This window comes from Epinephelus fuscoguttatus, linkage group LG12 (genome assembly GCF_011397635.1).
Source record: "Epinephelus fuscoguttatus linkage group LG12, E.fuscoguttatus.final_Chr_v1".
Taxonomy (NCBI): domain Eukaryota; kingdom Metazoa; phylum Chordata; class Actinopteri; order Perciformes; family Serranidae; genus Epinephelus; species Epinephelus fuscoguttatus.
In genome coordinates this window covers 17,233,728-17,247,322 of record NC_064763.1, presented here as the reverse complement: position 1 = coordinate 17,247,322, position 13,595 = coordinate 17,233,728, and the positions used below count along the sequence as shown (strand labels likewise).

The window sequence follows — 13,595 nt, the reverse complement described above, 5'->3', positions numbered from 1 at the left end:
CAGTTGAATGGGCTATGATCGGTCCTCGCTCCCCCGTATATACACATCATGGCAAACAATGCTCAACAAAGCTGAAATTTGTTCTGACTCTAAATTGCGTTGTGAGGCTCAAAAATCGGATCAGAAATGGGCTCAAACTGTACGGTGCTTAAGTTAATAGAATGGCATGACTTGTTTACTTGATGAGATTCCTGTGTTAAAGTAGTGAAATGCTGCATAAGAGGAGGGAAAAGGAGACTTAAACACTTGTCTGACTCACCGGATGTAGACTGTGCCTATAAGTCTGGCATTGGTTGCTTCTTTTGGCATTCTCCCTCCCCTCTGCATACTGTATGTCATTGTTTTCAAAATCCCCTTTGCTATGAGAAACAACAACAGCATCCAAGCTAACAACTAACAAACTGAAAATGGCAAGTTTTGATGAAGATTTTGCAGTGTGCAATAAAGGCATGCCTGCTTTGATCTTGCCTATTTGAATCCCTTTTGTTTGAGACCATGCTGCAAGGTGAGTGTGTTTGCTGATTCTGTGAGTTAATCTTTTCTATCTCCTCACTGCCTGGAGCTCGCATAAACAGAGCCTGGGTTTGTTGAAGGTGGCGGTGCTGTTTGGGCTGAGAAAGCCATGTGAGTTTATCTTCTCTATCTTCTTTAACTTTAGCTTATATTGGAGTTATGATATGTAGCATGTGAAATAGGGTATGGTGAATGTGCTAGGAAAGGTAGTTTCAGCACTGCTTCTACCTGGAGCTTGCATGTACGGAGCCTGGGTTTGGTTGAAGGTGGCAGTGCTGTTTGGGCTGAGAAAGCCATGTGTAAGTAAGGTAAAGGAGGTTGTTGGGTCGGTGCGGGGAGCAGTGAGACCTGGCATTAGGGGAGTGTCTCTGGGACGCCAGAGATCACTGTCTAGCCTCCTGGAGGTGTCGTGGGACCAACTAGACGAAACACTGGTGAAAGGAGGTTCCCACCCGATGACCCCAAAGATGTGTTAGTTATCACTGCTCACTGGTCTGTATAGTTGAGCCTTGCCATATTAGCTTATCATAGGACTTAGGAGGTTATTCACTGAGCGCTGATCCTTTCTCTAGAGCACAAACTTCTTGTGTTTATTTGAACTGTAGTTAATTGTCAGCTTATGAACGTACCTCGGAAAAGTCTGGACTACATTTCACATGACTATTATTTGTGATGTTGATCTGTTTTCTTACACACTCCTGTAGCAGAACAGTAATACTGTGATTCCAGACTTTTTCCAAGTGTGGATACAACCCTGCCGATAAAGGTCTGGCTACACGAGCCTAAGGTAAAACGGACATGAAACTCTTGTGCATCCTTGGCCTCTCTGCAGCTGTTGTGCTCGTGCATGCAGAGATTACCACATTAGTTCAAAGATATTACACTTGTGTTTAACTTTCAAGTGATACAGTACTAATTATCAGTACAGTAAAAAAAAACTGAACTCTTCTTCTCAGAGTGACGACTCAGTCAATTCTGAACACAAACATGATACTGATCTCATGATCTTGACTTATCTCCACATTTAATACTTATTAATGTCCTTAAATTTGCTTAAATATAGATAAAGTATTGAAGTAATCCAGTGATAGCTCTCTGTATATCCATAATATATATACAGCTAACAGAAAATTTGGCACAATTATCCCAAATATTAACACACACAGGCTAAATGATTTGGACTCAAGGTAGTTTCTGACACCAGAACTTCTAGGCTTGTTTCCCTTTTTTAAAATGTGTATATTTGTGTAGTTTATCCTAATGATAATTTTGGCGGTGAGTCCGCGGTTATCACTCAGTCACAGTGAGTGGGTTGTAGAGTTGTCATTAGTGATTGCACAAACACAGTTAAACCTAGATTCGGTTGCCGATAGCTGATACAACACACGTACTCACTATCTGTCTCCTGAAATCATGAGTCCTGCTTTTGAACTATACACAAACATTCAAACTTCAAATCAAGATGAAATGAGACACTGATCCTCTGTGTGGGAGGCGAAAACTTTCTCCACCAAACTCTCCGGACAGGTTTGGACAAAAAGAATCAGGCGGTTATGATGGCAGCAGGCCGGTTATGACTCATGACAGTGATGTGACACTATTGTGCACGCAGCCAAATCACAAAGCAGCAAAGTTTTGCTCTTTATTGCATTTATATGGTGTGTGTCTGTCTCCGTCTGCATCTGTGTGAATGCAGTGACTGACGCTGTGTGTGTTAATCATTGGCCTGATCATGACCGCAGGAGGCTAATAAACCCATTTAGAGTGAACAGCAAAGAGAGTTTAATTCAGAGCCAACACACACACACACACACACACACACACACACAAAGAAGTTTTTATGACTTAGTCGATGCACTTTTTTTCTGTTTTTTTTAAATTTATTAACCAAGTTTGATCTCAGTGTTCTCCTGTTTGAAATGCAAATGAAGGATCCTGTGTAAACTTTCTTTTTGTTACCATGCGGTCAGTAACTTTGAAAGAGTAATTTGCATTTTAAACAAGCCAGTTATTATCACCTGCAACACCTGTAACTTTACCTCATCTTCCTGAGTTGGATGTTCTCGGCTCTTAGTCCTCAGTGTTTGGATTCCTTCAGTTGTCCCGCCATTCCCTGTTGCAGTACTCCCTCTTGTGGACAAAGTGCACCCAACTTTCAGACTGCACAGGCTTTTCTGTCTTCCTGTCTCACATCTCCCATGTGGTCCATTGGAACAACCTTATGCCCAGAATTTGGTATCACCATGTTCGATTCCAGTGAATAATTTCCTGCAACAAACATGCTGTCTTCACTTAGAGACTATTCTTATTTGGGAGTACAGAGAACTGATGAAGAGCCCAATATAAGCAAAACCAAAGAGCTTGTGATGGACTACCAGAGAAGCACACAAGATCTTAACAATCAATACGGTTTCGAGGTGGACACCCAAGATTTGTGTCACAAATTCAGAATCTGACCAGTGTCTCAACTTCTGAGCTGTGACTTTTTTTTTTTACCAGGCTGGATTTCAATGTACCAATACTTTTGTTTAAATTGTATTAAAAATAGAATAAACAACACAGAGACACCAGGCATTAAATTGCACCAAAAACAGTTTTTATTCTATAAAAGAAGAAGGGAGGAAGGGGGAAATAATCACAACTGTACAGGGAGAAACTGACTTTTAAACACTATGAGTCACAGTATCAAAAAGCTCACGTTTTCCTCACTGATCTTTACACATTTGTTCTGTACAAATACAAAAAAAAAAAAAAAGAAAAAATATTATTAATAATTGTATTATTATAATGATAACTGCATTGCACTGAGTAAATATAGTACTGGCCCATAAGTTACTGCATTCAATAGAAAATACCTAAAATTTGTGATTTGCAGAGGAAAGTGATTCGAGGTGAGTCGAGGCACTCGCACACAGACGGACACAGTCAGTGACGTCACCCTTGGACGTGAACTCTCGTCACGTCAAGGTCTCAGTTGAGGATCTTTAAAATGTCTCACTGTCTGTTCACAGATGAACATTCCTGCTTTTATACATGAACAGAATATCAAGAAGAATACCAAGGGGGAAAACAAGCTCGCACAAACTGCAAAAAACCAACAGGAAGCAGGAAAAAACACGAACACATGCATCAGTCTCCCTGCAACAACTCCAACACCAGCGCCAAAGAAACAACAAAAAAATAAACTTTGTCTGGGTCATCGTCAACAGGCTCTGAGGTGTGATCACTGACCTCAGTGTGACACTGGAGGTCTCAGTGTGTGTTTGTCTCTCTGTAATATAATGTAATGGTCACCAGAGCTGATCAGTGTGCTTGTAATCATTTTCAGTTACATAATGACACATACATGTGCTACGTGGGGTAAATGTTCTTGGAAATAAAGGGGCGTGGGATCCATTTAATTTAATACAAATATTTTAAATATTATCGTCAAACTTTTCTCCAATTAATTTCACATAGGAAGAAATTTATTAGCATATTTTAATTATGGGAATTTCATTTCTGTAGGCAACTATGTGTTCTTTCCTGTGTCTTGTAACAGATTTTGTAAGTTTAACTAGTACGTTTCAACGTAATTAATCTTCTATGAGTCTGGAGAGTGAAACTAAAAATCAAATCCATGCTCATGTACCAAAACATTGATATTTTTTAGCCCCATCTGACCTGAAATTTTCTGAAACGTGTGTTTTCCAACCCAAACCGACTAAATCTTGCGTTTCCCTGTTCATGTTGATAATCTAAATGAGGTCCAGTGCATAAATGTCAAGCTCTGTTCTAATAATGATAATAATAAATGGATCCCTAATTAATAATTGTCAATGTTTTTTTTTCTCCTCATCAATGTTAAGGGAACCCCACAGTCTCACACACACTGACATGCTCACCAACATCACTATAAGAAAACAAGAAGGCTACTCTCCATGCAACAAGTGTGCACAACACAAGTGGGACCAATTCTTTTTTTTGTTGTTTGTTTTTAAGAAACTACGAAACAAATGTCTTATTAGATCTGAAAAGAAACAACACGTGATGAAACACATTTCATCAAACCAACAGAAGAAGAAGAAAGAAAAAAGATTTTTTCACATTATCTAGTCAGTGTTAAAAATAGAAATTCACCCGTTACATTTACTCTGCACTTTTTGATTATATACATTTATTTACATGGATTTACCTTAATTATTTGTCATTGTCCTTAATGTTTTTATCAACAGTTTACAAAAGAAAGAAAATTGCAATCAAATGCATATACTCTTCTAGAAAGATGTGCTTAGTAACTATGTTTGTTTTTTTTTAAGTTGAAGCGGGGGGGATGTTAGAAGAATCAGGAACATTGCTTTGCTCTGCACTGCAGAAAAGAACAAAACCGCTCCGAACAAGTGAGTGAATTTAGTTCAGAGTTAGAGTTAGTTCAGTTATTTTATTTTTTTTGCAGTGTACAGACCAAACAACAATTTGCCCTGTTCATGGCATGCAATCAGCTCACAGGAAGCCTGCACGTCCATCTCGGTTACCGTACTGTGAAAAGTCAGGCGTTAAATGTTTTGCTCTCGCTTACTAGCTTTTGAAATGACAACAACAACAGTAACTCCGAATGGCTAACTAGGACAGCGTTGCAAAAGCAAAATCTGTTTTTGCCTTTATGTTTGTAAAGGGACGCATCAGGACTGCGAAAAGTGTGTTCCACTGATCACACCCTCAGCCCCTTGATTAAGACATCGCCGTCTGTGTCACAGCTCTCGGTGTCTATTCTGAAAGTGATTCCAGAGGTGGCTGCGTCCGGTGATCGACAGCACAGGCTCCTGCGCATCCGGACCTCCCTTTTAAAGGTTCTCGTTACAAACCATGTGAGCTGCATATCAGCAGTACAACTACCAGCTATAGTGCTCGACTACTGAGTTCAGAACAGCGCTTAGAGCGAGGTCTGCGTTATGTTGCATAATCAAGTTCAGCCCAGAACAGGAGCTGAAAAACAGCCCACTTAAGACATGGACAGCGTGGGTTAGGGGGGCAGGGTTAGGGGTTCAATCCTGTTCCAACTGCCTATATCTGTGACATGATCAGATATAGAAAAATGTGCTGATCAGATTTCAGCACAGGGTCGATATTAGGGAAGGTTTAAGACAACAAAGTATTACGCTCTAGTTTTTTGAGGCATTAAATGAAGTTCTGAGAACCAAACTCAGTTGAAAGAGAACAAACCCCCACCCTGGTAGAAATGCTAGTGAGGAGAGCGCTAAGTTTCCCCGCGGTTTAAATCGCAGGCACTACGGACCCTGACAGCCCGACACAGTGCCTGGTGTCTCCCAGAACCACTGACAGACGGCGTGGCCACTGTGGCTTTCAGTGGCAGCCATGTTGGCTCCATGTCCTGCTGCTCCACGGATGTTTGACAGTCATGAAGTCAGTGAAAAATGGCATTTACGTTAAGAGTTTTAGCATTACGGCTATCAGTGGTTAAAAGGAGGCGTTCATGGTGTTTTTTGCTGTTTGGTTCCAAATCGTCAAAGTATTTGTCTTTGAAATGAGACAGTCACTGCTACAATTTCCCAATAATAGGACCATGATTTCCATCATCAGCTAGATGTTAATTATTTCCTTAAACTCCGTAAACTCTACGTGATTTCCCGCCTCTGTTATCTCTGAATCTGCTTGCTTGGGAATGCCCTTTTCATGTTTTGTGTCCCAAAAAAAGGCAGTCACGCAGATTTCCTGCTATAACTGTTGCTCATTATGTAAACTAGTGAGTAGAAGTCTGCAAGCTAAGGTTGCTAAGTATCACTACTTAGATACCTTTTCAAAACCAAGTGTTTAACACAATGTAATCTCTCTTAATTGTATGACCAAAACTGTAAAAAAAAACAGATCAGGTTTTCAACCCAAGGCTGCACAAATCAAACTATGAGGAAGAAAATCAACTGGCCCTGAACTGATGGCTGTTACGGCAGGTTAATATTTTTTAAATAAAGAAAAAATATCCTATTGTGTGTGCCTATGACTTTTTCTTCTTGCTGTGGTATTAAGTGGTATTGAGTGTCGCTGTCGTTGTATTGCAGTTTAAAATTCTGGTACTGTGACAGCAAAAGCTTCCAGGTTTCTCGAGTCTAGTTTAGATTTTGTCACCCAAATTAAAATGTTAATTTTAAAGGTCACTCACGTAGCACCTTTCAGCCTCTTGGTTTTCAAGCTAAGTAATGAAATGTCCTTCCCACAGAAAGTAACAAGAAAAACATGCCAATCCTGCAAAGATCAGGTGCTCACAGTGAGACTCAAAGTGGCCAAACGTCCTCTGTCAGTGGTTCTGGTTTCGCCCTTACAGATTGACTTCAGTTATTAAGGCTCAACGGGCAAGAGGTAAAAGAACAAGTGCCCGGAACACACACTCGTAAAAATCTTAAATTCTGATTATGTGTTTGTCTCAAAACATGCACACTCACCCACAGACACACACACACACACACACACACACACGAACAACACACGCAATAGAACACGCACTCAGAAAAAGCTCCCCGATTCCCTGCGCCAGAGTTTTACTTGTAATCTCAAACTACTTTTGTGTCTCCTCTGTCTTTTTCACAGCCTCAGAACACAACAAAAGGATCTGAATATTTTTTTGTTTTTTTAAAAAGGATGCCATTCTGTTAAGAGTGCCAAACATGGCAAAGAAAAGGGGGAGGGAAATAAAGACAGAACTGAAGGCCTTATCTCATAAAAACAACAGCAACAACGACGCAATAAAAAGCAAATACTGTTATCGAAGAACAATCAGGAAGGTGTGCGCGGGGGAGGGGGAGAACACGCAAATGACATTAATGTGATTGATACAATGAAAACAAATGAATCTTTATAAAGTTCACAGTCTTGTAGCTCCCTGTACCAGGGGAGGGGAGGGGGGGTAGGGGAGGGGGTGCGGGGTGATGCGGGTGTGAGGGGAGGGGAGTCGGGACTCAATAATCTACTTTTAGATCTCAGACAGATGTTTGCCAAAGAGGAAATACCTGTTTGACGTCACTTCAGCTGCTGTGAAAAAGCCTGTGACATGCGCATACACACACTCATACGCTGATATGCACAGGGATGGGAAGCCTTCACTTTCAAGACCCATTATTTTACACCCTTTTCCACACAGTCCCAGGAACTAAGAGCTTTGCGGATTTCTTGCATTTGAAATGTAAGATTTTGCAAAAATGTCCAATTACATATATGTTTGAGACAGAGTCACTGTGTTTATCGTAGTAGACTGTCGTCCCAGAGCAGGGACTTTCTTGGGCCAAGATTTTGAGCTGGAAATTGAACTTTAATACTTTTTTGTTACCAACCGAAATGTGTCCATAGCACCGACTGAGTATCAAACTTTTGTAGTCTTGTTAACCTATCCCTTGATCAGATATCTCCTGATTCAGCTCATCCATTTTGCCATCATTCCTCAAGTCACAATGGATAAATTGGATAGATAAGTTCTTGAGTTCTTAAAAAGGTTCCTGGAAATGCTGCTGTTGTTAGAAGGAGCGATTTGAGGCATGTTTTGGCTTTGCAGTCACATTACTTCCCAACTCTGGATATGTACAGAATGAATATTGTTCGGGCAGCTGAAGTGACATCCTGCTTAAGACTCCCCTTCTGGTTTGAAAGTGATACACACATGTCACTCCTCCTCTTCCTCCTCCTTTCCTGTGGATGGATGGATGCATGTGATGGATGGATGGATGAACGCCCCTGCTGCTGGGCGACCTTCAGTCCATCCCTCTCTGTCTGAGGAGGTGACGTCTCGCGTGACGGGTGGAGTTGGAGGATGGTAGGGAGGGGACTGTTTTTGGGGGGTGTTGGGTGGACGGTGATGATGATGTGTTGAAACACACACAGTAAAAAACCTCCACTGGGCGCACACACAAATGCACAGACACATCCCTCATTTTCCTGTGATTTCATGATGAAAAGGAGGAGGAGGAGGAGGAGGAGGAGGAAGGAAGGAGGAGGTACAGTGTCTTTTTTTATCTGCTGATTAAAATCCTGATGTGGGGGCAGCAGAGGCGAGGATGGAAACGGGGGGGGGGCACTGGTACAAGATGTGCTGTGAGGGTGTGAGGGACTTTGTCAAAGGGGGGTGGGGGAGGGAGGAAGGAGGTCAAGAGTTCACATCATGACATGGCGGCGGCGGTGCAGGGAGAGGTGGTCGGACCGGGAGAAGGAGCGGTCGCACTCGGTGCAGCGGAAAGGTTTGATTCCGGTGTGCTTGCGGAAGTGTCGGGTCAGCTCGTCGGAGCGGGCGAAGCGCCAGGTGCAGCCCTCCCAGGTACAGTGGTAGGGCTTCTCTCCTGGAGGAAGCAGGAGACAAGGAGAAGAGTTAGGGGAAAGGAAAAGAAGAGTACGGGGCCGTACACATGCCGTATTTTTTGCGCCTTCGAATCTATTTTTCAATGTAGATGTGTAGCTGGCATGCTCAAATGCCAGAGCCATGTGTAAGTGTTTCTGAGCACCTATATTTCAGGGCACAACGGCTGCGTCCTGGGACAAACAGAATTAAGCTTTTGGAATGCGGCAGGGCGCACCGCATGTCATGTGACAAGGAAAAACCAACCTCAGGAAACCGATATCTGTCCCTTCTTCTGTAAATACCAGTCTGTGATCTGATCTTGTCCCATGGACAATATTTTAGGGCTACACCTTTAAAAAGCAGCTCCTGGAACAAGATCAGCTCTGCACTCAGGAGCACCCAGTACCTGACCTCACGCTTTCCAAGCAGTTTAAGACGTGTGCAGCCCGTATCTCCACCTCGACACAATTTACCAAACACATCTTATATTATTATTTATTTTCAATAACTAAATTGACCTTCCATTCAAATGATTGCCGCAAAAAAAAATTCATTACACTTTTTGAATTTGGTCTTACCTGTGTGTATCCTCCTGTGGGCTTTAAGGTGGGAGCTCTTGGTGTAAACTTTTTTACAGCCTTCATAGTCACACATGTGGATCCGCCTCCTCTTGATGTCCGGCGAATCTGGATCGACAGGTTCTAAGTCCATAACTGACCTGAGAAAGGAAAAGAGGTCAGTGACGCTGATCACTGCTAAAGACGCCAAAAGGAATACTTCACCAAAAAAAAAAAGATAATTTGTTTATCAATTAATTACCCCGTGTTAGGTTGAATTTAACAAGGTGTACTTTCTGTCACAGCTCCTTTGAGAAATGATGTGTTTTTCTCATCAGGTTCAGGTTCATTTCAAAGTGATGTTGGGCCCACCAGGGGGCGTCAGAGAGTCACACAGCGTTCAACACTGCTGCACAACAGCTTCCACTTCAGACTTCCCGTCTTCCTCTCATTTATTCCTTCCTATCTTCCTACCCTTCCATTTTTTTTTCACCTCTCTTTCAACACAGAGAATCTGAACCAACTCCCTCCACTCACCCTCCTTCTGCCTCTCACCGTCTCCCATTAACTTTATATTCCGATGCCTATAAACAAGTTTTCTGTTCTGTGATAATCTGATTTATTTATATGTAGGTGATAATCATGATTTTAATAAAGTTGGTTTGAAAAAATAAATAAATAAATAAATAAATAAGCCTCAGTGTCTCTCCCCTAGCCATTGTACAGGGAGGTGTGACGGCAAACTGTATTACGAAATCATGTTTACACCAGTTCTGGGACAGCCCTGCCCAGCAACACACACAAACACACAAGCACACACACGCACACGCACACACACACACACACACACACACACACACGCAAGCGCGCACACACACACACAATTCTCCTCACAAATGACAATGCATATACTTACTTGTTCACTTTGATTCTATTACATATTTTCTGTCTGTGTGTCTGTGTGTGTGTGTGTGTGTGTCTGTGTCTGAGTCTCTCTCTCTCTCTCTCTCACTCACACACACACATACACACACATAAGATTACAGCACTAAGCTAACTGTCAACATCCACACCCTGAATTTCAGTTACAGTCGGGCGGCCTCGCCTACTGGGTGTGGCAGGAGCTCTGTCCTGATCTACTAATAATACTAATAAACACACTGGACATACACACACTCTCACACACAAACACACGTGCACACACACACACAGACAAGTTACTGTACGTGTAAGAGCATTCACTGGCACATTAACCTTCACTCTGCAGCCTTGAGCTTTATAAGTAACAACCTCTCAAATGTCCATAGTTTCCTTGAGGGGATCAAAATGTCTTCAGCTATGAAGTGTGTACTACACACACACACACACATGCACACACTTGTCTCCCTGTGATACAGCCAGGGCGTCTCCAGCTTGCTCTGCTGTACAGCGGGTTATATAAGGTTATATAAGTGTCCAGTCATGGCTGCGCTGCAGTAATGTAATTAGTCAGGAGGCTGCAGGGGAGGGAGGTGATCCACACAACAAGACCGCATTTCCCATAAACCCTGCTGCGCATTAGCGTCTCTCTAGCTGGCCCTGTCGACTCATATCGTGGACTTTACCCCGCGATGGCATCACGCGTGGTTTATGGCATTTATGTCCCGTCAACAGTTTTACAACATCTGATTTACAATGGAGCACTGCAGTAACACTGACTGTCCACGTCGTATCCAGTCCCAACTGTTGTGACATCAGCAACACTGTCCCCATAGTTCAACATTTTTTGGCAATACGAGAGATGAGAAAAACTAGATGAGAAATTTGATGCCAGTCTCATGTCTGTGCGTTACGTACAGAGCTGGAGTCAGCATGCAGTTAGCTTAGCTTTGCATAAAGACTGGAAACGGGGAAGCAGCTAGCCTGGCTCTGTCCAAAATATACCAACCAACATATCTACGGGAGTGAGGAAAGCAAATAAACGACAAACTGGTTATATGAGGTACAATCATTTCAAAGCCATTGAGCTCTTTAGCAGAAACCCTTCGTAACTGTTTGTGTTGTTGTTCACTAGCGCACTAGCGTAAATATCATTTGTTCTTTCAACATCAGGTTTTGTTGTTCATGTGCTAACTGGCTAACTAGCGTCTTGAATCCATCCTGTCAGTCTTAGTTAGCCTTACAGTAATTTTCTCTCCCACAGGCGCAGAACGAACATGCTGGTTGGCCGCTGGCTGTAGTCTTTGTGGTGTGTTCAAGTGCAACTTTAAACAACATTAAAGCTATTATTTAAGATGTTGTTATACCCGTGCAGGAACAGAAATGTAATAGTAGTTTAGGGTTTATAAGGGAGTTATGTGCCGAATCTATCTCTAAGCATATTATTATTATTACATATAAGTGAATTTTCCAGAATTCTGAACTCTTCCTTTGAGGTCTTACCATCATGTTGTTTGCATACCCTGCTTCATAATATAAAACATTAACATTGTTTTTAATGTTGTCTGCAGTCTTTTTCTGTTCTTTTAATAATGATCTACTGCTACTGTTTACGACATGTTACTGCCACCTGCTGCACAGGTGTAGAACTGCAGACAGCTGCCATCTTTTATTTGGTAGATATAGACTTCAAGATAGGCCTAAACAGCTGTTTGATTTAGCAGCACATCAAAAAATTGGCGTTCAGTCACAGGTAACGGTCAGGTAAAGCCTAGTTCACATTAGACGATGTTCACCCCGATTTTGTGTCGCGGAGACTATCATAATCTTTTGAGTGTTCATACCTGGCGACGCGCGTTTCTGTCAGCGGGAGTCTCGCCAACTGCATTATGACCTGTGTGTGCACACCACCGAGCCCCAGATAACAAGGTGACTTCACCAAACTATGCTTTTTTGATGACAACATTGTAAAGGCAAGGATATTCTTCCCAATGTTGAATCAGATCTGCCTCCAGGGCCTGGGTCCAAACACAACGTGCTCCCCGGTGATCCTGTGGACACGGCCATTGTTGTTGTTGCTGGCCGCGCTTGTCAGTGTTGCCAGATCTTGGGAGAGAAACAAGCAACCAGGGCTATGGAAACAAGCCCAAAAGAAGCGACTGGACCTGGCAACCCTGCGGCTTGTCCACATTTCTTCCGTCCTCCTGCATGCTGATGTGGGACGTAACCCGCTTCTCATTGGCTGATGCACTTTGTCAGTCGTGTCAGACTTCTCCAGTTTTCTAGCATGCCAGATATCCAGTCCCAGTCACAGACGAGGGGGCGACTTGCTCGTGGGCTTGTTCACACATGAGGACTCACTGTGTCAGACTATCTGCAGCTTCACTTCCGACTTAAGGTGGCTCTCAAGATCCTCTGCGACATCAAAATAGCGGTGAAAATCGTGTCATGTGAACTAGCCTTAACGGACTGTACAACTGACTATTTTGAGATAAAAAGTACAACCAGTGAAGGCAGCATGGAGACCAGGGTATACTGCCACTAGATCAGACTTAAGCGGCTGCCCTGGAAATTCACAAATCTTCAAATAAGAATTCAGAGTACTTTTTGTGTAAATCAGTGTCAGTCTACAACCCACTTTATATTTGCACTCCCATCCTCTGCAGTTGGACTGCATCATCTGCTCCACTGCACCACTAGTGGTGAAAAACTCAGTGTGCCTCTTCCCATTTCTTCAGGAACATGTCTCTTTCATGTCTCTATATTTAACTGTTGGACAGAAGTGTGCCCTAATATAGTATGTTTGTTGTGTCCATTTGTGGCCGGACTCACCCTGCGTCGAGGCTCTGGGCACTGAGAGAGGCCGATCCAGACTCTGTACCGCTCTCTGCATCGCTGTCACTCTGATACTCCACCGGAGACGTCGAACCTGGCTTAATACGAACTGCAGAGGGGACAGGATGGAGGGATAATGATAGGAGGGCGGACAGACAGAGAGTGAAACAGTGGTGTGAATGCAGAGAGAGAGGAAAATGGAAAATTAGACAGATGTGAGATGGCATGGAACGAGATTGAGAAAGGGTGATGAAGAGCATGAGAGGCCCAGAGAAAGAGTGAAATCAGTGAATGAAATTAGGAAATGGGAGAAGCAGAATTGAGAGAATAGAGGATGAGAGAGGGTGTGGAAACAGACAGAAGAAAGCAGCAGGGGGTTAATAACTTCTTTACAGAGATGCCTGGATTCCAGCAATTTAGCAAGACAAAGCCTTGCTCTAAGTGTGTGTGTGTGT

General features: G+C 42.8%; 1 protein-coding gene across 2 annotated transcripts in view; it reads right to left on the bottom strand.

The window, feature by feature from the left end:
• Positions 1 to 3,087: 3,087 nt before the first annotated feature.
• klf8 (Kruppel-like factor 8) overlaps positions 3,088 to 13,595 on the bottom strand; it is an 85,608-nt gene continuing 75,100 nt past the window's right edge. For both annotated transcript variants that reach the window (XM_049593104.1, XM_049593103.1), the window contains exons 5-7: positions 13,138 to 13,249; positions 9,409 to 9,548; positions 3,088 to 8,831 (exon numbers count right to left, since the gene is read on the bottom strand). In XM_049593104.1, the coding sequence (XP_049449061.1) occupies positions 8,650 to 8,831; positions 9,409 to 9,548; positions 13,138 to 13,249 (434 nt within the window). In that variant the 3' untranslated portion in view covers positions 3,088 to 8,649. The remainder of the gene's footprint in view (positions 8,832 to 9,408; positions 9,549 to 13,137; positions 13,250 to 13,595) is intronic.